The sequence below is a fragment of the Oenanthe melanoleuca genome, chromosome 1A (assembly GCF_029582105.1).
Source record: "Oenanthe melanoleuca isolate GR-GAL-2019-014 chromosome 1A, OMel1.0, whole genome shotgun sequence".
Lineage (NCBI taxonomy): Eukaryota > Metazoa > Chordata > Aves > Passeriformes > Muscicapidae > Oenanthe > Oenanthe melanoleuca.
The window spans coordinates 67,379,427-67,403,167 of record NC_079334.1 but is presented as its reverse complement, the minus strand read 5'-3'; the positions used below and the strand labels follow the sequence as shown (position 1 = coordinate 67,403,167).

Sequence of the window (23,741 nt, the reverse complement as noted above, 5' to 3'; positions counted from 1 at the left end):
TAATCTCCAGGCAGGCAGTGCTCAGGATGTGGGATTGCTCCTTTGTGCTCAACCTTGTTTGCTGGGGGATTCTTCTGATGCTCCTTGGTGGGACAAGGACAGATCATGAGGAACGTGGATGGGAATCTCATTGCAAGGACTCTGATCCTGCCTTACTCTGCCCTAATTCCCCTTTACACCCCTCAGTGTCCTTGCCTGACCTTGCTCTGCTCTCATCCTCCCACACCAAAGGGACAAGTCCTTGATGTTAGCTGGGATCTCTTCTGCCTAGACCTGCAAAGCTCCCTGTGGAGCAGTGCACAGGGAGAAAGGCTGTGCCCAAATCTGGCTTTGATTTTTTTGTTTAGCCGCGAGGCCTGTGCACATTCAAAGAGCTGCCTTTAGATTTAAGCTGGGAGCTTCCCACTGGAGTTTCTTTCCTGGGCTCTTAAGCCTCTCCATGCATTTGCATATTTGCTCTGCTTGTGCTCCACACTAACGTTTGCAGTGCTGGACTTCTCCAATTAGGAGGTTTGAAATCTCTCAGTCCTCTCAGCAAAAAAAAAAGCCAACAGCTTTCTTGTGACCCATGGGGTGAGTCCCAAACCAAGAAAACTGATGTCAGACTGTGTAGGGACAGGACTGCAGAGGCTGGAGGGAGGACACAATGGGGAAAAGTGTTAGAGCATATTTATGAGTCTGTGTCCTCACTGTGAATCAGAGACACTGCAAAGGAGCTGGAATGAAAAGCAGAGAGTCTGAAGTGTGTAACTAAGCAGGCTGTCCTCTCCTCAAATGAGCCTTCTTAGAGCTGCTGGCAAGCCCTGCCTGAGATCAGCTGTGCTGCCCCAGGGAAGAGGCATTAGTGACTTGGCTGCTGAGAGGGGTTGCAGAGTCCAGCCACTAAGCTTGGAAAATATTTGGTGGTTGGTGGAGTATTTTGGAGGCTGGATGTGTGTCTGTGAGAGCCTGGTCTCCTCTGCTGATGTCCTGCTTGCCAGCCAAGCCCCAGCACTGCTGCTCTGCCTCTTAGCACGTGTTAGAGGCAGCTCTAAAACCAATTACTGAGCCGTCACCGAGCCTTTCCCCGGGTTTGTGTGGATGGAAAATGTTTCTCTGCTGGTGCAAACAGAGGCTTACCCTGCCTATGGTCCAGGCTGGAGCTGAGTTTCAGCTTTGCTGCCCTGCCTTCAGCAGCTGAAGTTCTGTATGAGAGCAGGTCCAGCTCGTGTGCTGAGCACTGAGCATTTCAAAGTGGCAGAGGAGAGATTTGGATTAGGTGTTAGGGAGAAATTGTTTACACAGAGGGTAATGAGGCATTGGAACTGCTCACCCAGAGAAGCTGTGGCTGCCTTTGGATCCCTGGAATCTCCAAGGCCAGGCTGGACAAGCACCCTGGGGCAGGGGAAGGTGTCCCTGCCCATGGCAGGGGGTGGCACTGGATGATGTTTAAGATCCTTTTCAACCCAAACCATTCCAAAAGGAATAAAATCAGTATTTATTGAAAGGATTCACCTTGGGCAGTGCAAGAGGGGCTACACCCAAATCAAATCCAAGATGGATCCTGGTCACAAGTTTTACACTTTTATAAATTTTGGTTCATTACATATTAGGGTTAATTATCCAACTACAGCCCCAGCTATGGAGTCTCAGCCCCCTCTTGCCCCCTTTCCCTCGCTGTTGTTTCTGGTTTTTGGGTACCAGTTGTCCTTGATTCTCTAGCTGGGAAGGGATTGTTTTGTCCAACTGCCCTGTGAAGAGAACTAACACCTAACATGAAGTTTCAGAGTTACTCACTAAGCCGCAGAGACTCTGAAAAATATAAAAGCTAAAACCCAAGACATTGCAGTCTTTTAGTAACAAATATTCTTCTAATTTTTCTAACATTTCTAGCAGGGCAATAACTGACTCAAGGGGAATCCACATGACAGGATGCTTCTGCTCCTTCCTTGGTGCAATCCTTGCTCAAGGTTATTTCAGGACTAGAGAAATCTCCATTCCCAGCACAACCCTCCTAACCTGCAGTGTGCACACAAATAATTCCAGAGATGGGGGGAACAGTGCTCTGGTCCCCAGCAGCAGATCCTGCAGCTCCTCTGCTCAGGCAGCTTGGGTCAGGAAAGACCTTGGCTGGACAAACTTTGTCTCATGGTCAGTATTCAGCAGGAGGCACTGGGTCCCCAGATGTCCTGCAGGGTTGGATGTCCTGGAGATTTGTCCCAGCCTGGTTTGCAAAGGTTAAGGCAAAGACAAAACCAAAAAATCTCAGTGTGACAAGCCTGTGATTCTCCCATGCAAAGTGCCTGCTGTAGATATCAGCATTGTGGTAGCAGAATTTCTAGAAAGGTGAAAGTTCAGACATGAATGGAGAATCCTCCAATCCAGTCCTCTCCCATCCCTGTGTTACAGCTGTCCTCCCATTCATCTTCAGCATAAATCAGAAAAAAAATGATAGATTTTAATGTCTGGGCTGTTGATTTGCAAATTGGTGATGTTCACTCAGGTGATGAATGGTCTCAGGTAATACCTCTCAGCAAAAGCAGGATAATAGCTTATATTTAAGCAGTACACTTGACCCCAAATGCTTAGAAATTCATATAATCAGAGAAAAATGAGGCTGGGAAAAAAGGATTCTTATGAGGTCATCTGATTTGCCCTTCTGCCCTACTTATAACGTGTCTGACAGATGTTTGTCTCACCTGTTCTTAACCTCTGGCTATGGAGATTCCTCTCTCTCCCTAAAACCTGTCTGTGCTGTGAGGAAGCTTTCCCTCATGTCAAATTTAAATCTCCTCTCTGGATGCTGAAGCCATTCCTGCTTATACAGTCAGAGGGCACCTTCAAACCCATTGGCTCTGTGGACAGGCAGGGCTGCTCTGGAGGGGAAAAACAGGCTTCTTAAAACAGAAAACCAGCTTCATGTTGGGTGAAGAAGGCTGTGGTTTCAGTGTCCTTCCTAAACTTTGTAAATGAGCAGCCTGATGCAGCTGAAGTTATCCCTGCTCATGGCAGGAGACTGGACCAGATTAACTTTCAAGGTCCCTTCCAACCTGTGGTTCTGTGACACTGTTGGGAAATGATGGATTTCTTAAAAAAAAAAAAAAATAAAGGGTGGGGGACAGGCAAAAAAAGGCAGTTTGAGAGGAAGATGGAGATGTAAATGTGCCATTTCTGTGCAGGAATGGATCACTGGGGGATTTTTTGATTGCCTCCTCCTCAGCTTGATCTGCCTCCAGTCCCTGCCATGAAAAGCCATCACCTCCATCACTGCAGCTCCTACCAGATACACACCAATAGCTGTCCAAGATAATCTAAGTGTCAGTCCCCAACTCCTGCCTGGCTTCTGCCTTTTGCTGGTATTTTCTTTTCCTTTTGGCAGGAAATGGGGTTTGACTGTTTAAATTGCTGTATTCAGTCTCTTCCTGTTTTTCATGGCAGCGCTGTCACTTGGGGGAGAACAGAAATGTTTTCAAAGCTGACTGGCCAACAAAAGGCCTTGTGTGAAGAGCTGGGCAATATTTTCCCAACACTTTGCTACCAGAAGTGGATGTTTGGGTCCCAAGCCATTGTCTGATGAGTGACTTGGCTGTAAAGGCTTCCTGTGCTTCTGGTGGCTGTTGGGAGCTCCCCAAAACCCCAAAGCACTGGTGAGATCTCTGAGAGCCCTGCACCACCTCCATGCATTTGCTCCTCCACTGGGCTCTTGTCCTGGTTTGAAGGACAGGTGTCTGCCAATAAAGGCAGGAGCTTCTCTTTGAAATGGAGAATGTAAACCCCCTCCCTCCAAATTATTATTATCATTTTGAAATTAAGGGGCTCTCAGACAAAGAGATGGGAATTAGGAATAACAGTTCTTTACTAGGAACATTAAAATAGAAATGCAGTATTACACAGAACAATCCCAAACCCTGCCAGAGTCAGAATCCAAGCTGACACCCGTCAGTCAGTCAGGGTGTTGGCACAGTCCCATTCAATGGTGGCTGCATCCTCCTGCAGGGGCAGATGTGGTTCAGCTGGAGCAGTGCTCCTGGAGAAGGTGCAGTTTCCTCTGAAGGTGCAGGGATGATGTGCAAAGGTCTGGTTTTCCTCTGGAATGCAGTGGAAAGAAGGTCCCTTGGTGTCCAAAATGTCAGTTTTTATCTGGGTAGGAAAGGCTTGGCTCCTCCCCTGGCTGGAGCATCTCCCAGTGGGATGATGGAATTTTATCAGTCATGCCCTGGGACTCACTGGCCATGAACAGGAGATATCTCCTGGAGGGAGGATGGGCTGTGGGAAAGATAAAGATGATTGCCCAGCTGGTTTAAAGATGGCCCATGAGCAGATAATGTGTGCCAGGAGATCAGGGTCACTGCCCCAGCTGGGTTAACAGCTGGGGACAGAACACACATTGCTGGGCACACCAACCCAACACAGCTCTGCTCTCTGCTCTCTGCTCTCTCCTGCTGTCCCTGCACCCCCTGCCCATCCCTGATGCCCACCAAGCAGGCACTGCTGCTGTCACAGGGTTTAGCTGGATTCAGGGGGAGTCTGTGGGTTAACCCTTCCATGCTGGGCATGTTTGGAGGCACAGACATTTTCCTTTGGCAGCACAGGGGGGACCCTTGGTCCATCCCACCAGGTTAGAAAGGGCCATTTCCAGCTCAGGTGGTGGAAAGACTTTGTGTACGGTATGGGGCAGCCAGCTTGACCCCTGGGAAGGGGAGAGATGGCCAAGATTTCTCAGCCTGTTTCATATTCCTCTCCTCTCCCAGACCCATGTTCATCATCCCCAGTGTTAACAGGACACAGAGCACCTCTGAGACACCAGGATGGAGAAGTTGTTTTACAGGGGGGTTGGCTAAGGCACAAAACCACAATTTGTAGCCCAGGGACTCCTAGATCTTAGTGCTGTGCCCATCTGTTGCAGAAGGAGGGAAATATCTTCCTTGCCCTTACATTCCTCTGTGGCATGGTGGGCAGAGGAACAGGGTCATTTGGAAATAAGGACCAACTGGAGGTGCTGGAAAGAAGGTTTGTTTTGAGGGAAAAAAATCACTTTACAAGCAAAAAAAGCAGGAGTTGTCACCCTAAATTGTTATTTATCTCGTTTTCCCTTAAAAGCTAAAGGCTGGGGAAAAGGGAGTGTTAGTTTTTGCTTAGTCCTTGGGAAGAGGAATGTGTGGCAGGAGCTCTGTGCAATCCAGGTGCTTTGGCATTTTGCTCAGGCAGCCCTGCCCATTCCTCCTGGCTGGATTGGTGAGTACGTGAGCCTGACTCTTTCCCAGGGGGATGGGTCAATCACAGGGATGAGTTATCAGCTTCACTTTACCTCAGACTGCCCTGTTTGCCAGCTGGGCTGCCCTAAATAAATCCCTGTGTGTGTCAGTGCCACTGTGCTTGCACAACAGCACTTTTTGCTCATCCCAGCTGGACAGACCTTGCACAAGTTTTGTGTACACGTCTTTACTCCAAATTTTACAGGCTGGTGTTTGTGATGTGGACAGCTGAGGTCAGTTCTTGGCCAGTTTTTAACACTGCTTTCTCCTTCTTCCTCTGAAAATGCAAATAAGAGCAGGAAACCCAGCAAAAATGACAGAGTTCAGATCTGGGAAGGGCAGTAGCCTCAGAAATGCTGTAATGGCTCTCTGGGAACGCTCACTGTAGACTGGGAGCTGGAGCAAACAGGCTGGAGCTGCCAGATCTGTGTTTGTGCACTCGGTCCCCTCCGTTTGTGTTGGATGGTGTGTGTGCCCAGGGACCCACAGCTGTGATAAGAGGTGACAAGTGTCCTCCTGCTGACACTGGGGGCTGGAGAGGCAGGATCTGAGCTGGGGAGGGAGGGGGACACCTGGCAGGGCTCTGGCTCAGGGCTCTGCAGCTGAGCTCTGAGGTTTGCAAATCTCCCCCTGCACCTTCTGCCTCCAGCAGGACTGGGCATCACCTCCCCTGCAAGGCTGGCTCTGCTCCGGGGTGAAAAACACTTCCCCAGAGAGAAATTCCAGCTTATCTCCCCACGGGAGGCAGCTCAGGGAGCTCTCTCCAGGACACAGCTGGTATTTCTCACAGCTGTGGTCAGTGCTGGAAGTGGCCAGAGATGTCTGGGGCTGTGCTCCTTGGGCTAATGGAAACTGAGTTCATGTCTCCAGTGCTCCCAGTAAGGTCCTGGCCCCTCTGAACTGGGATTGGGAAATTCTCACTGTGAGGAAGCCCAGGCAGCATGTGAGTTTATCTCCTTTCCCTGGGTGATGGTTCTTTCTTCCAGGTGCCACCTCTGCTTTCAGACAGCAGGGATAAGAAAAGGTCACTGCCCTCTACAAAGTGCTCTGTGCTCCAGGCAGAGGAAAAAAACAAAAAACAAAAAAACAACAAAAAAAAAGTGGCTTTGGATGCTCTGAGGGAGAGCAAAACAAAAACTCTTAATCCCCTACATCAACAGAAGCTTGCACTTAAGGGCTGTAAATCAGAGCCTAATTGCAGTGGAAGAGGATGATTGCATTTGAGGTATTAAGTAGCTTTCTCAGTATTAAACACCTGTCCTTGAAAGGATACTGCCTGACCAGTGGGTGCAGAAATAATTCTGGCAGTAATTAATTACCCCACCCTGAAACCTCTCCTTCCCAAATCCTCATTGTCCTGGGGTGGGGGAAAAAAACCCCAGACATGCATTGGAAACAACTTCTCAAAAACATTTATTTCCTTCCAAAGCACAAAACAGAAGGAATCCCTCTGCCTTTAAGTGGCTGGGTGCCAAAGCCTCTCACAGAGCTGTTCTCTCATGTCTGGGTGACCCTGCTGACACAAAACGTTCATTGAGAGCAGAGCGGGACCCAAGGCTGTGTCTGAGCTATTCCAGGCACAGCACCCATCCCACCTCTGCACCAGCTGGCTCTGCCTGAGCAGCTCAGCATCCCCCAGGTCCTGCTGGTGCCCTGTGTGCTCCAGACTGTCCATCCATCCATCCATCCATCCATCCATCCATCCGTCCATCCCCCTCCGCGCTCCTTGCCACGCGGACAATTCGATTTATTTCTGGGAACTGCTCCTTGCTGCTTCCCCTGCCAGCAACCCAGGCTGTTTTCTTCTGTGGTGGAGCCCTGTGGTCGCCTGTGGCTCAGCTCTGCATTTTTGGAGGTCTCCACATGATCTCCTCACATTCTCCTCCTCGCCAGCAGATCGGCGATTTTCGCAGACCTGACCTCGCGCTGCCTGCCAGGAGGTCGCCTGCCAGGCCAAGGGGAATGCTTGTGCAAGAGGGTTTTTTTTTTTTTCTCTTAAATTAAAAAAAAAAGAAAAAAAAAAAAAAGGCAGAAAGCAACCCCCAGATGTCCTGGAAGAGCCAGAAGCAAAATGACTCCAGCTCCCTTGGTGAGGCTGATGCTATTTAAAGCAGCTGGAGCAGGGGGTTGCACAATGCCTGTTCTGTTGAGGAGGGGGTCCAGGGGGTGCTGGATCCAGCTTTGCTCTCTGGATAAATCCTGCACAGACCCTTCCTGCCTCGCCTGATGCCAGTGGAACTGTCGGGGTGAAACACAGGGCAGGGTCTGTCTCAGAACTTGGAGGCTCAGTGGAGATATTCAGCCTCTGGGAGTGATCTGATGCACATGTCTATTTATTTATATTCCAGGAGTATAACAAAAGACTTGTTTATTTTTCCCTCTCTGAAATTTCTCTGTTTATCCAAATTGCATGGATGGGTTCCCATTGTACCTGGTAGGGTAACACAGATATTGGGAGTGTGGAGATGGAGATGAAAAAAGCTGTTTTACTCACAGAGAGATGCCTGAATCACATCTGACCATATTTCTGCCCCAGACTATCCCAGCCTGGCCCCTGCATGGCTTTGCTGTTGTAGGATATAGTTTTTGATCTAAGTTTGTTTGAGAAGCATTTTATTAGGAATGAGACAATCGTTGGGTAACCTGGCAACAACTTTAGTCCAAAATTTGGTGCTTGCAGAGCCAGCACAAACCTGGTTGTGTAACTGTATCCAGGTTCAGGATGGAGCTGGAAATGTTCAGGGCCAGTTTGGATGAGTCTTTGAACAACCTGATCCAGTGAAATGGCACAGGGTGGGACTGACTGGTCCTTAGGGTCCCTTTCAAGCCAAATCATCCTATGATTCTACATTTAAAGAAATATTCAACACTAGGAAAGGCAGACACCCAGATAGGACTGGAACTAAATGGCAAAGACAGAGTTGCCTCTGTTTCCTCCACGCAGCACTGGGAGCTGTGTAGCTGATGGAACATGTGGGTGACATTAGATCAGTAGGAATAACATTGCATTTCCCCTTTTCAATGTCATTACCCCATCCTTGTCAGTGATCCAAAATATAATAGGATTTGTCCAGCTGATTTGTCCTGTAAACAAGCAATATTAGCCAGGCACGTATTTAGACAAGGAGAGAGAGTGGGAGAGGCAGAGTGAAGGAATAATAAAAATTCACTCCTCCTAATGAGGGAATGACCATTGGGGTCTGTCCTTGGGTACTGCTGGGAACCAGGGAAAAAGCTGCCTTGAAGCCTTGGGTTTCTCAGACTGCTCAAAGACAAGAAATTATCACAATGATTAAACACCTGCAGGATTTGTGAGAGACGTGCTGTTTTGCAGAAAGCACGTTTTCAAAGAGGTGTTGCCTTCTTGGACCAAAGAGCCTTTTCTATTCTGTTTTGCACATAGTTCCCTATATATAATGTAGTGTTTCTTTAAGTAAAACTCTTCTTTTGCTTCTCCATTGCACGAGGAATGATGCTGCATTATCCTTTTTGCTGCTCACCTATAGCCTAAAATGCCACAGGGGTCCCTCCAGGGCTGGGGCTGTCGGTGAGGATCCCACAGCAGGAAACACAGGGCTGTGATTGTGACTGTGTCCCTGCTCCCAGGGCTGGCTGCAGCCTCCCAGTTGCTCAGTCCTGCTTCCAGCTTGGGCAGCAGTTGGAGCTTCAGCGAATGCACAAACACTCTGAATTCCTAAAGCACTGCGATCTGCGCAGATAAGCAGCTGCAAGCGGGAGATTTTCCCTTTCAGGGCTCGAGTGCTTCAGTTTGTTGTTTAAACTGATAACCAGGCTCCTTTAAATTCATCTTCTGCCAGATGATGGGACCAGACACATCTCGATTCTCCCTGATACCGACGCCAGCCCTTGATCTCGCATCTCCGTTATTTGTCGAGCAAGCCAAGCTCTCACCATTTCCCGGTGCTGAAGAGCAGCAGCACATACATCTCACTCATTACAGCACTTAAAGCACCTTTGCAGGACCGTGGTGAGGCTTAATTAATGCTTTTAAGAGGCTCAGGGTTCTCAGGGTGAAGGTGCTGCCTGCATGCAAAGCAGCCTTGTTGTTTCATTTCTGCGGCGCTGTTGGCGCGGGTGGCACTTTGCAGCCCAAATGATGATTTTTTTTTTTTTTTTTCTTTCCCTGTGTAACAAAATAATAATTATAGCAATTGTGGTGCAGTGTATTGCTGGTGGTGCCATCAAAGGGAGGCAGCCAGACTTTATCTGACCAGGTGCTGGTGTGTATTCAATGGGAATGAGAGGGATGATTAGGGAAATGGGACATCCTTTAGGATAAAATGCAGCACCTTCTCTGGAAGGTGTCTTTTCACAAAACCCCTTTTCACCTAAGATTTCCCCTCTCTGGGACTCATTCTCCATGTCTCAGCTACAGAGGCACCAGAGAATATCAGTGCTGTGTTTCAGGTGTGTAACAGAGCTTTGCTGCTGGAATAAGTTCTTACAGAAGAGCTCTAGCAGCTTATTTGATCAATACTTCCCTTTTGAAAAATCCCTAAATGCTTATTTACCCAACAGTCCATGGCAATTTCAAAGGCAGAGTCTCCACACTCAATAATCCCTTTTTTTTTTTTTTTTTTTTTTTTGGGATGTGAAAAATTTTAAGTGAATTTTTCAAAGCACTGATCTGCGAGCCACAGAGATTATATTCCTCTGTTTATCCTTCAACACCTCATCCACATGATCCTCTCAGCCAGCAAGGGGAACTGTATTGGACCACAGGAAAGCTCAGCCTCCTTTTACAGCTTTTACAGTCACACTTGCTGCTCTTCAGGTCAGGAAGGAACCTCAGTGACCACACAGCTTTGGGGTGTGATTCTCACCCTGCCTGCACAGCTTGGGGTACTGATGCTGAGGTTTGGAACCATGATGCTGGAAATTTTCTGAGGAGATGGAAATGCAATATCCAAAAGGGAGATTTGGCTGACACACTGATGTTTGGGGTTTGGAATGGGAGGATCTCCATGAATGGAATGTTTTATTATCTCAGTCTGCATTGCTGCTGGAGGCACTGTCCTTTCTCTGTGACTACATCAGATTTTTGGGGTCTAACCAAGGCACTGGAAATACCACTTAAATCACAATATTACTTTCTTTTATGAGGACATGAACAATTTCCCTCTAATCACAGCATCATAGAATGGTTAGGTTGGAAAGGACCTTAAAACTCATCCAGTTCCACCCCCCTGCCATGGACAGGGATATCTCTCACTAGAGGCTGCTCAGAGCCCACAACATCCCAGCTGCTTCCAGAGCTGTCCCAGCAAAAGTGGGAACCAGAGATGGAGAACAAGCAAAAAAAAACCAAAAAAAAACCCAAACAAAAAAACCAAAAAAACACCAAAAAAAAAAAAACCCCAAAAAAATCCCAAAAAAATTGTGTCACCCTGATTGTGACAGGGTCAGAAGATGCTGAAAGTAGGGCTCTGCATCTCTAGGGTGTCACACAAAAAGCAAGGAAAGCAAACTTAGTGCCAGAATTGTTTAAATTTTACAATATTGGGCTCCAGAAAACTTGTAGGGTCTCACTAATGGATTTAGCTTGTGCACATCTTTGGGCACTGTAATCACCCAGAAAGGCAGGACTTGGAGGATGCTGAATTTAAAGCATGAATTTACAGCACAATTCCTTTTATCCACAATTACTGACAATCACCCAGCTCTGCTGAGCAAAGGGCCTGAAGGCTGAAGGAACCTGTTGCTCTCTGCAAGAAAGGCAGCCTCCTCTTCAGGAAATTGCAAATTTTATGATGTGGAGGAACATGGTGTGGACTGTTGGGAAGCCTTACACTCAGAGCAGAGCAGGAACATAAATGCAGGCATAAAAAGTCTGTACTCCATTAAGATTCTGCAGCACTCTGGAAACCTGACACCAGTCCTTGAACTGATGCTTAAACTACAGACCTAAAAACCAAATGCCTGTACCAGTTCTAATCAATTTGAGGAACTTTCCCTCTTGTTCTTGCTTTCCTGAATGGTGTCTGAATGAAAACCTCTCAGCACAGTTGGTGCAATTTCCCTGTAATTGGTAAAGTTACTGCAACTGCACTGTCATTTGTTTATGGTGACATGTAAGTGCACAGTAACCACTGCTGTGGGTGCAGAAGTGAAAAGCAGCGTGCAATTATAATGTATTTCCAATTGCTGGCTCTTTATTCAGCTTTTATTATATCACAGAGCACCCTGGGGAGATGGGGCTGGGTATTTTTGGATGTCATTAGACTCCAGACTGCTGAGGAGGGGTGGGTTGGTGGTTTGTGCTATCTTTGGTCACTGCCCATCTCTTTGTCCACAAAATTTTGAGCTGCAGATGACAGAGATCTACAACTGGGCAAAGCTGCAGCCTTTTCCTGACCCAGTGTCAGGAATGCCTGACATCAAATTCTGGGAATGATCTGGCAGGAGGGGAAAGCAGAGGGGTGTCCATCCTGCACTGGGATTTCACAGCAGCAGGATGAAATGTGATGGTTCTGCTGGAGTTCTGTGGGGAGAAAGGGCAGGTGAGCCAAAACCCATTGATTTCACAGGAAATCATGGCCAGGAGCAGAGATACTGCAGGAGGTCAGAGGGAGAGTCAGCCCAGCTTCAGGAACCCCAAATACTAATGCTGTGGGCAGGGCAGAGCAGTGCCCAACCAGGAGCTCACCTTGCACTCAAACCATGCTCAAACCACCAGGGGAATGTGCACAGCAAACAGGAGAAGCACGAGCCTTGGGTACCATCCTGCTGCTGCTGGAAATTCAAGTCCTGTGGTTTGCAGGGAGATGGTTTCCATTATTTCCAGCCCCATTCTCTGGGGATTTATGGATCACCCCTGCTCCAGGTGATCTAGAGCCTAAATATCTTAGCTTGCTTCTCTTCAGATACCATGAAATTACTGCTGAGAGCTTTTTCTATGTCTTCATCACTCTAGATTTTTAAATATCCCATTGAGTGTACATGTACCCACCTTCACCCTCACTCAGCCCTTGCAGTCAGGCAGGAAAGGAGATCTTGCAGTCAGGTGATGGAAAAGACCTTGGATATCTCCTTGCAAAGACTCCAGTGCCTCTAACTGTTGATTTCTTACTGCTGTTGGCTCCCTGGCCCTGCTGGCAGCACAGACATCCATTAAAGTGTGTTCCCTCCATCCTCTGCATCAGCCAAGCCTGAGATAACAGGAGAGAGCAGCCAAGTACCTGCCACCACATGAAGACAGGGCTGTTAGGTATTAGCTGTAAATCAAAGGCAAGACTTGGCCACTGGGACAGCCTTTATCCCTGGTGAGTCTGTGGAATTGCTTTGGAGCCTGCTGAGATATCTGGGAATAAAGGCTGGGGTGCTTTGATTGAGGAGGAAGATTCTGCTGGAGTGAAAGCAAGGAGGAGTGAGGGGTGGCTAATCCTTTATGGAGGCTTTTCCCCAAATGTGGATTAGGCTGTGTTTGATTATCAGAGGCTGTTTCAGAGGCAAACAGTGAAAGCAGATGTTTAAGGGACAATTGGTGTATTATGAGCACTGTTTGTCCTTGTCCCCTGATGTTTGGTGCTTCTGCCACTCATGCAATGCCAGCGTGCTCACTCCTGCTGGGAAGGAGATGAGGGCAGGGAAGGAGGTGATGTAACCAAATCTCTGACCTTTCTGCTGAATTTGGGGGTTTTGGGGGCTCAGCAAATCCCTCTGGGACTGAGCCAGCACCAGCCTTGTAAACCCATCCTCTCCAGGAGGGCTTGGATGTGTTAATTATTTATTTGATAACAAACCTGGAGGAGGCACATGCCAGCCAGAATCCTGTAAATCAGGGCCATTCTTTTGCACACCCTTCCTGTTTCAGTGGTGACTGTGACACTTGGCTGTGGTGTCACAGCTGCAGGTGCAGCCCTGGTTGGTGACACAGGCAGGGGTGACAGGAACAGAACACAACCAGGTAGAGAGGCAGCTGGTGAGCTTGGGGAGGGCATTTATACCCTGGGAGCTGCCAGTCCATCCCAGATGAAGATAATTTTTGATATTCTGAGCACCTGATAAACCTGTGCTCCTCAGTTTCCTTGGGCAGGGTGGTGGTGAGAAACATTCCCTCATTTGCAAGTGGGAATTTGGTGTGGGAAGAAGGAAATTATTCCAGTCCAGCATTCCAACTGCAGGTCCCTTTTCCTTCCAAGTTACCTGCTGGCTGTGACTTTCTGGGCTGGGTTTAAACTGCTCAGGATGTGAGAACTGCTGGTATTATTCCCACCTCTTTAGACCTCCCCTTTGCCTCTCCCTGCTGTCCCAGCCATGCTGGCAGCAGCCTGAGAAGTGAATTCATGCCCTCACCTCCTCCTCCATTCTGGAAAGTCGTTAACATGAAATTGCCAGGCAGAGAAGCTCCAGAGAGTTTAACGTGGCTACTTTATATTGCTGCTAGGAGTGTCTGGAATTGAAAATAAACCTGTGCTTGCAACTCCTGACCCTTTCATCATAAATCCAAACTTCCTTACGTGTCTCTCTCTGCTGCAGAAATGTTTCTGTCTCTACAAAGGCAGCTGAGAGCCACAGCTGTGCAGGAGCAGGGGGGTGTTTATTTGTAGGGTTTTGCTTGTTGGCGTTTTTTTTTGGCAGACGATCCCCAGAGGAAATAACCCAAATATGTGAAATGAAAATAGTTTTCATGTGGCTTGCTGGCCTTGCTCCTGTTCCTGGGGGAGGGTTGTCCACATGGCAAACCTCAGCACTGTGATTGCTGCTCTGGCCCCCACCCAGCAGCACGTGAGTGGACACAGAGTTCCAGAATAGTTTGGGTTGCAAGCGACCTGAAAACCTTCAAATTCCACCTCCTTCTACCTTCCACTATCCCAGGTTGCTCCAAGCCCCATCCAACCTGGTTTTGGACACTTCCAGGGCAGCCACAGCTTCTCTGGGCAGTCTGTGCCATGACCTCCCCACCCTCATCATAGACAATTCTTCTTTAAATCTAGAGTGACTCTACCTTCTTTAAAAAAAATCTGTCCCCCTATTTGTGTGTAACACATTCCTAGAAGGATAAATTCATTTAAATAATGCTAGTGGGGATAAAGATGAAATAAATAGGCTTAAATTTAATTTTGTGCCTGTGTGGGATTATTAGTCCCATTAAGGGTAGGTCTGAGTTCAGCTGGAGCCCAACCAGGTGGAGGAGGAACAACCCAGTGACAATTAAGATCAATGAAATCTCAACAGGTTGGAGATGGGCTCCAAATCAGCCACAGGTGTTGGGATTTTGGGGCTGTGTCCTCCCAGGCTGCTTCATGGGATTGGAGTGTCTGGATGGTGTAGGAAGGCAGCCAGATGATGGTGTGGATCCTCTCTGGTCTCAGGTGCTTCAGCTGGAGTGGTTGGTTTTGGCCTCTGAGCTCTGCTGGATTCATCTCATTTCACTTCTTGTCAGAATAATTTCCCCTGGTTTGGGATGGAGCTTTGTACCCTGCACCTTAGGTAAGCTGCACTATGAAGCTTTTCATCATCTTGGTGGTGAAGAAAGCTGCCTTGCTTTCCTTCAAAACTTCCCTCCCTTTCCCCTCTTTCTGCTGCTTGGAAGTTTCCTGCTTTCACCCTGAAGTGATTCTTTCCAGCTTGTCAGGCCATCAGAGTGAGCACTTGGGCAGTTTGATTACACCCTGGAAACACAAACTGTGCTCACCTCTGAGCTGAACAGATTCTGGTCAAGCTGGGCCTGACTTGAAGACCTGGATCCTTGAATCTTGGATCCATAGGACAACTCAGGTTGGCAGGACATCAAGGGGCCAAGCAGTTGGACTGAGAGGATCATATTTAGGCTAATCTGGATAATTTAGGCTAATCTGGAACAGTTTTGTGATCCCCTGGCTCTGCTGGAAGGTGCATTTCCAGCTTGCTTGGGTGGTTTTTTCTCCTTCCCCATGTTGATTATGGATTTCCATGTACCAGAGCTGGGTTGCAGATTTTTCCTGGACCTTTTTGCTGACATTTTGGACTAGCAGCATCCTGCCTGCTGCTGGTGGAGGCTGCTGATCTGCTCCCTAATTGCTCTTTGAGCTGGTGTTTTAGCTCTGCTAAAAAGGGCAGTCCACAAACACTAATGACTCCTGCAGGCCAGAGCTCAGGCTAGTTGATCCCTCCTAATGGCTCTTTGAATTCCTCCTAGGTTTTATGTATTTATAAACACATTTAGGACACATTATTCTTCCATTCAGCAAAACCATCTGTAATTATTGCCCGTAATTGCTGGGTGAGGATAAAATGAATCAACTATCAGGCTTTTACTGCTCCTGAACTCAAGCAGGGAGCATCACTTTTTTTAGCTGCTTTTCCAGGAAGATGTGAGTTGAGTCAAAGAAAATTGTCATGGTCCTTTAGTACTGATATATCAAAACTAGGCAACCTTCCTGTACAGTTAATTATTGCTTTTCCAGGCCTTACTCCAGCAAAACATTTTAGGTGGCTGCTTAACTTGAAATCTCTAAGTGGCTGCAGAGAAGTTAATAAAGTCCAACTGCTCTGGCAGTTGTGTGCTGGGATATTTGGGGTTTTATTTGATTTTTTTTCTGTGGAGATCTGGATTAGCTTCACCTGCCCTGATGGTGCCTGAAGGTACAAGAGCTGCCTGTGCCATGCTGTGTTTGTGGAGCTCCCTGAATCCCAGTGAAAAACCCTTAGGGATAATTGGACATTACTTTGATTTAAGTGAAAGGATCCCAGTGGAGCATCTACCTGGTGAAAATGTTGAGTTCAACTGCAGTGGGTGTTGGAGCTCAGGCAGCAATATTGATGAATAGAAGATTTTCTTTGGTTGTTGGATATCTCCAACAAAATCTGGGAAACCCCCATGGTAGCTGTGGAAATTGCCCTCTTCCCCAAAGAACTCCAGGGAATTACAGCATCCCAGTAAGATGGGAAATCCCAGAATGGTTTGGGTTGGAAGGCACCTTAAAGAAAGGGAAGATGGGTCCTTACAAACAGCTTGACAATATTAATGTCTTTGAAATGGGTCTAAATGTCTCTACCAACCACAATCCCACAAGTTCCTTACAAAACCTGGGAATTTTGACTACAACTCCAGGCCTTTAGGGTTGGACAAAGGGGTCTGGGCAAATCCCCAGAACCCAGACAGCCTGAACTGATGGGTTTGGGGTAAATGATAGTTCAGTGGGGATATGTGGTTTGGGAAGGCTGCACCTTCCTGTACCTCAGCAATGGGGAAGGAAGAGGGTGAGTTTGGGATAAAAAGAAGCTGCATCCTCTAAAACCTTGAGAGGGAATCTCTCTCCCTCTATTGAATAAAGTTGCAGAACTCCTCTGTCTCCTGTATGGACACTGTTTTTTCAGAGTGTGTTTTTCCCCATGCCATCCATTCCCACCCCCTGCCATGGACAGGGACACTTCACCTACCCTAAGGTGCTCCAAACCCTGTCCAGCCTGGCCTTGGGCACTTCCCAGGGACCCAGGAGCAGCCACAGCTTCTCTGGACCATGTGTGCCAGGGCATCCCCACCTCCACAGCCAAAAATTTCTCCCCATCTAATGCTGCTCTCTGGCACTTTGAAGCAATTGCCTCTTGTTGTGTCCCTCCATCCCTTATCCTGAGTTCTGTTCCAACTCTCTTGGACCCTCCTGAGGTACTGGAAAGGGCTTTAAGTTCATGGTATTTAATTCTTAGCACATTCCCTTCTGCAGATTTGGGCTGGGCTGACCCTCTCTTGCTTGGACAATGGCTGGACACTCCTTGGAGGGTGATAATCTCCAAGAAATAACATACACAACCTTGCTGAGTTTAGAATTAGGAGAGAAGTGGTTATTTAGGCTTCACAGATGTGATCCTCAGTGTAGGATCCTGGGTCCAGAGGACAGATCAGGGTCTATTTTATTTGCCAGTGTGGATTTAGCTCAGTGGTTCTTACTCTGGGTCTATGGGAATTTTTTTTTTTTTTTTTTTTTTGCCACAGCTTAAGTATGTTTAAGACATTTTCATTTTCAGCAGACTTTCACTTGAATTCTGAGTCTTGACTGGTAAAATTGACTGGTAAAGCAGTAGGAAAAAGGCTTAATGTAATGTATCCTGCTGGGCTGTCATTCAAGAGAACCAACTTTCCAGTTCTCCTTCTGGCTGTAACTCATTGTGCAACTTTGGGGAGTTTTTTTAGGTTTTGTTGTTTTTTTTTTCCACCTCCTTCTCCAGTCCTCCCCGATTTTTGTCAGCCTGCATAAATTACAGGCATGCTATGCAACAGAGGGATACCTCCCAAATGGCTAAAAAACTGGTGACTTCAGCTGTTTTCCCCTTTCTTCTTTCCTTCTTTGCAGCTGTTAACAATTGATGACAATTTCTGTGGCCTGGATATGAATGCCCCCTTGGGAGTATCATCCATGGTGAGAGGGCTCCCCATTTTCACTGAGGATGGGGACAGGATGACCTCAGTGATTGCCTACGTCTACAAGAACCACTCCCTGGCTTTTGTGGGCACCAAGAGTGGCAAACTCAAGAAGGTAAGACCCACGTGGCCCTCTCATTCAGATTTTCATGTTTTTATGGTGATTTAAGTGTTGCATCGAGCAGGAGCACAGTCCTTGTCCTAAGGTGCTCCTATTTTGAGGATAAAAAATGGTTTGGTTGGCAAAAAAACTGTGTTTCACCCTCAAGGGACGGAGATGATCTGAGAAAGGATAAAATCCTTCTTCCAAATGGTTATTCATCAGGAAATTAATGCCTCAGAAGTCAAACCACAGCCCCAGATGGACGTGATGCAATTTGCATCCAACAGAATTTTCTGTGCTCAGACCGTCTCTAATTGAGTTGTTGATCACTAGGGTGCCTGTGAATGCTGGAGAAAAGCTGAATGGGGCTGAAGTTTGGGTTCTTGCTCTGGAGATCTTTTCTCAGAGCAGTGTGACCAGGCTGTGATTTCACCATGGGATTAGCAGCACCCCACTGATGTCAGGCTGGGGTTTGTGCTGGAGGAGAAGGGTTTGCATCAAAGCCAAGCTGTGTCCTGAGCCACAAGGAGCTTTATGTTTATGGCTGATGCCACACAAAGAGAACCAGGAGTGTGTCAGTGTTCCCCTCTGGGTGTTCTCCCTGGAAATGTGCCCATTGCATGGCTGGGCTTTGCCTGGTGGGGCACTCACTGGGGCTGGAGAGGGGGATTCTCCACCTGGGGCTCTCCCAGGGAAAGGAGAGTTGTGGGAATGAGCTAAGGATGGGCACTGGCTCTGTTTCAGCCCCTCTTGTCAGTGTGACAATGCTGGTCTGAATGTGGTAAAACATTGCCTGTGCAAGGAGATGGTGGCACTGCCATGGGAATGGAGATGGGGAGAAGCTGGGGAGGGAGGTTGGGCAGAGCCTTGTGATGTTTTAGGATGTTATTTCCTCTTTAAATCCCTTCTGCAAGTCAAGACTTCCAAGTTGGGGCAAATAAAGTGCTGTGAAAAGCTGACCCACTGTGGCTTGTGGGGAGTGAAGGGAGTTGTTTGTTCATGGACGCTTAGGGATAGTCTGGAATCATCTCTGGTTTTATTCTTCTACCTGTTTCTTCACTTGAGGAGCAGATCTGGGTTGTAAATTCAAATGGCATTTCCCCCATGCTGAGGGAGGAATGGGATCCTGCCCACTGGAAAATATCTCTGAGGAAACAGAGGAAAGGCTGCTTGTATTTTTGAAAAGAAAATATGATAGTTTTTTTTTTTTTCCTTTATTGAGGCATGTGAAAAAGGAGCCAAATTGTTCTTTTAACAGTCATAATAAAAATAATCTCCTCCCCTGGCTAATTAGGTTTTGCTTTCCTGTCATGTGTGATATCATCATAATCTGTTCAGCTCTCCAGTCAGTGTCTTGGAGGGAAATGGGGTAGCTGAGGTCTGAATGGTAAATATTGAAAAGACCTAAACACTTAATGACTGCTCTCCCTGCACTCACAAGCTTTTGATTGGGGTTTTCTTTGGCTCCAGGAGAAGAAAACTCAGCCACAGCTCTGTCTTTGCCTTTCAGGTCACATTGCAGAATCCAAGATCTGATTCCTTTTTAATAGGGGAAAATGGGAGAGAAAGCTTTCAGTGCTTTATGGAGTGTGGTTGGGAGCAGGGACAGCCTTATAGGGTAAAGAATGAGGAGAGGAGAGCTGAAGTGGCTGATGCAATTTGAGAAAGGGAGTAAAACAGCTTTTTCCTAACGTGCTGAATATTCTGCTTGGTGGTTCCCTGAGTTGGAGCAGGGCTGGAGCCTTGGGCTGAGGTTTGCTCAGGTGAATAAATTTCCCCCAAAGAGGCAGAACACAAAGCAAAATGGGGCTGCCCCAAGCACCTGTGATTGTTTTGGAGCAGCTGACCCAGACTCCTGGAAACCTTTAGGTCCTGTGGGTTCAGCCCAATCCTTGCTGTGACTTCTGCAATCCCTGACTCTCCTCCTCACATTGTCCCCTTCAGTGCTCCCCAGGGTGTCTGGCCTTGGGACAGCAACCTGTCACCTCCCCTGGGGTGGTTTGGCACTCAGGATTGTCCCTTGCTGCTCCCTGACCCCTGCCGTGGACCTTCTGATGCTTTGTTTGCCACCTTGGCTCATCAATCAGGAGCTGCAAGGAAAATGCTGTGTTGGGATTGCAGCTCCAGCAGAACCCATGAATTTAGCATGGAGTTTGTTTTCTGCTCAAAACCAGTGCTAAATTGAGGTAAGGATTAGATGAAACTCCTGGACAAATACCAGGAACTGGGATTTTTAAATTTTTTTTTTTATTTTATTTTATTGTGCTGTTGGGTCCTACCAGGCCTGTCACACTCTGCTGCTTCTCCTGCTGCAGTGCAGCTCCTTGGTCAAGCTGCAGTGAAATATTTAAGATGGCATGAAAGAGGAGTTCTGAGATTATCCCCAAGATAGCAGGATTTATTCTGTGCTTGGAAGACTCACTGCAAGTCATTACAAGATGGTGTTGGAGAAACTTTGCTGCTTTTTTTTCCCTGCAGTTTCAGTATTTTCCTCTCTGTGTGGCTTTTTTTTTTTTTTTTATGTATGAAAGTGGCAGACTGTGTATCAGATTTTGATTTCTGTGATCCATGAATGCTCTGCAAAATACCCACAGTCATAAAGCAATATCTGTTAGTTGATATACAAATGTCACATGTGTCAAAGGAATTTATCCAGTGGCACACACAGCTGAAGGAAAATATTGTGCTTTACAGGAACATATCATGAAAATGAATACTAGCAGAGTATCAGGAATCTGCCCATGTAACCAAGACAACAAAGAGAGAAAGAAAAGGAAAAACCAAGATAGGGAAAGTGTGAGTGAAACCAAATGACACGGTTGGCCCCAGCTATTTCACTGCCCCAGGCAAAATCCATTTTGCAGCCCTTGCTCATTCACAAAGCTCCATGTGCAGTCCATCAGGAAGGCACAGAATAATGTGCTGGAGAAATATTCCTTCCAATTCTGCTGCCTTGTCCATGGTGCAGCCTGGCCCTGCAGAATGAAGAAATAAATAGGATAAAAATGAAGAGCTAAGGGAAAGGAAAAAATTCTCTTGTCCATATCTAACACAGAAACCACTGCCCTTGGATTAAAGGTTTAATGGGGGTTTGTGGATTCTTGAGGATGGAGAAGGGTGGTTCAGTTCTTTGCTCTGCCAGGAACTTCTGGTGTTTCTCCATGTCTCATTTTATCTCCTGCAAATGGCAGGAAATGTTTTCTTTGCTCCAAGAGTGCTGGAGAAAATGAATTCATTAAGTGCTGTGAGGTGTGTGATCACTTCAAACAGCTTAACAGCTCAGGTGGGATGGAAAACCAGCTCCTGACCACTTGTGGCAATGTTTAATGAGGAATATTTCATCTTGCTGTGCTTTGGTTAGAACCCAGTGTCTGTGATTTCCTCCTGTGCTGGCTGTCCCGTGGTGTTCCAGAGTTTTAGTGTGATCCAGGGATCCTGATGTGTTTCCTTGGCTGCAAACCCCTCTGCACCCTGGGGAATGCTTCAGGCAGAACCTGTGGCTGAAATGCAGTTAGCAGCCCTGGGTGTTTTCAGTGATTTCTTTCAGGAGATGCAAAAGAAAAAAAAAAAAAAAATCTCAGTTGAGTTTAACAAATGTCTGGTTTGTCTCCCTGCAAACAGCACAGGAAATATTCCTGGGGATGTTCTCCCTGCAAACCACTTGGCTGTAAAACATCCAGGTGCCAAAATTCCCTGGCTTTTTTATTTTTCCTTTGCTCACTCTCTCATTCCATGCTCAGCTCTCCACTCCAGTGGCAGGAGAAAAGCAGGGATGTACCATGTGCTTGGGTTGGATTTTTTTCCTGGTGCCTGGATCACTAAGGGAGTGCAGCAGTATTCCATATCCCTTGTATTCCTTCCTCAGGCATTTAATTTATGGGTCATTGCTTCTGTGCAGATCATTTCCAGTCAGAAACACAACTTACCTGCAATTATTATTCTGTGTGTAGGTGCAGGTGTAATGGGAGAGTTGAGCTTACAAATGTCAGCCTGGGAGCAGCCCCAAGAATTGCATTTCTCACCAAACAAAGCTCTGGCCTATTTTGAAATGTTTATTTGACAATGGAGTAGTAGAAATTTTCATCTATTTGAAACTTCCCTGTAAGAAATTGTTTGGTTTCTTTTTATTCCATCCAAATATTTCACTCAAAGCCTTTTCTGTGCTGAATTCCTTGCAGAGAGAGAACTCTAGCTTAAAAACCAACACTCTCACTCTGTGGGCTGTATTTCATTTTTCATCAAATCCAATCAGTTTGTGGTCTTTGAAGAGTTTTTAGATGTGGAATGTCGTGTGGGGTGAGGGTTTTCATTCAGATCAGGCAGCTCTGAAATCTGGCCAGCACTTCCCACCAGGTATCAACTCTATTTAGGAGAACATCCTCAGTATTGCCCAGTTCTGTGGGGTATCCATCCTCTAAACCCTTGGGACCCTGCTTTTCCCAGATCCAGAGACAAAGCAGCACGGGGAGAATTTAAAATCTGAGAGCTGGGATTTACAGTTCTCATTTCTGCCCCCCTCACAGTGGTGGTGGGGAAGTGCTAAGCTGAGAATGGAAGTGCTCAAGGCAAGTTTGGATGGGGCTTGGAGCACCTTGGGGGAGTGGAAAGTGTCCCTGCCTGTGGAATTGGTGTCCCAGCTCCAGCCAGGGGTTGGGATTTGCCTCCCATCCAAGGGGCTGAGCTGAGCTGGGATTGCCAGGCACGGGATGTCAGTCTGGTGCTCACTGCAGGCACAGCCAGAGGTCCCACTGCTTCCCCAGGCCAGGAGGTTCCTGAATGCACACAAACCAAGAAGCCCTGCTCAGTTTTGATACTCCCTGGAGGGAATCCTGCAGTTGACAGCTCTGTGTGAATGCCAGCAGGGAAACTCAGCTCCCTTCTCCTTCCCTCTGCTGCCTTGAAAGACTTGGGGCTCTTTTCAATTTTATTTTTTTCCCCCAGCTGTTTGGCAGGTGGGCTCGACCGCTCTGAAAGCAGACTGGAGAGGCTCTGGCTCCTGCTGGGAAGATGTTTTCTGCAAGAGGGGCTGGTTCACCCTGGCCTCTCCTCACAGCTTGCTGAGCCAGCAGGAGCCCAGGTGCTTCACTGACTTGTGATGGAGCAATGCTGGCTCCTGTCAGAATTTGATGTTTGCACTTGTCTGTGCCCTACCTTGATGTACAGCCCCTCTTTCAGAGGTTGTTGCCAGCTTAGATGCCTGGAAATGAGTTAATTTTTCTGGCTGAAGCACTCCAAGTTGTGGTTTTGGTGGCTGTGGTGGATTTGGCACTTGGTACTCACGAGTGGTGGGAATCAGTGTGGACATGGGGCAGTGGCACAACTTCTCCTTGTCATGTAATAACCATTGCCTAGTGATCATAAAGCCCTAAAGCATCACCTAAAAATGGATGGATTCTGTTCCCATGGGTGAAATCAAAGCTGCAGGATATGTAAATAGGGGTGCTGCTATGGATGGAGGGGAGGTGATCACCTTGGGCTCCATTGCCTGGCCATACCCAGATACTGCATCCAGTTTTAGGCTACTCAGAGCAAAAGCTTATTTGACAACCACAAGTTCAGGAGAGTTTGGCCAGGAGCTGGAGAACCTGCCCTGAGGGGAGGGGATGAGAGAAATGAGCTTATCCAGGCTGGAGATGAGAGAATGTGGAGGGAGCAGGCAGCAGCATTGCCATGCCAGCAGGAGGTTATTGAGGAGTTGGAGATGGGCTTTTCATGCTGGGGAGTGAGGAGAGGCTGTGGAACAGCAGGTATAAATTGGCATGAAAAAATTCCAGTTGAATTTGAGGACCTTGAAGAAGCAGTTCCCATTCTGGGAGACTCTCAAGGCCAGAAGGCACAGAACAGCCTGGTCTGATGTCACAGCAGAGCCTGCTCTGAGCAGGAGTTTGGGTTGGAGACCCTGTGAGGTCCCTTCCAGCCTGGGTTACCCTGTGATCCATCCTCTGCCCTGAACCCACATCAGAGGAGCTCTGCCCAGGCTCTGCTGCTGAGCTGGTGCATTTGTTTGAGATTTCCATCACTGCAGGTGGCTGCTTTGCCT

General features: G+C 47.4%; 1 protein-coding gene across 4 annotated transcripts in view; it reads left to right on the top strand.

Annotated features, from left to right (window-relative positions):
- Positions 1-23,741, top strand: part of PLXNA4 (plexin A4) — a 435,362-nt gene that overhangs the window by 27,440 nt on the left and 384,181 nt on the right. For all 4 annotated transcript variants that reach the window (XM_056482450.1, XM_056482451.1, XM_056482452.1 and 1 more), the window contains exon 3: positions 17,531-17,713. In XM_056482450.1, the coding sequence (XP_056338425.1) occupies positions 17,531-17,713 (183 nt within the window). The remainder of the gene's footprint in view (positions 1-17,530; positions 17,714-23,741) is intronic.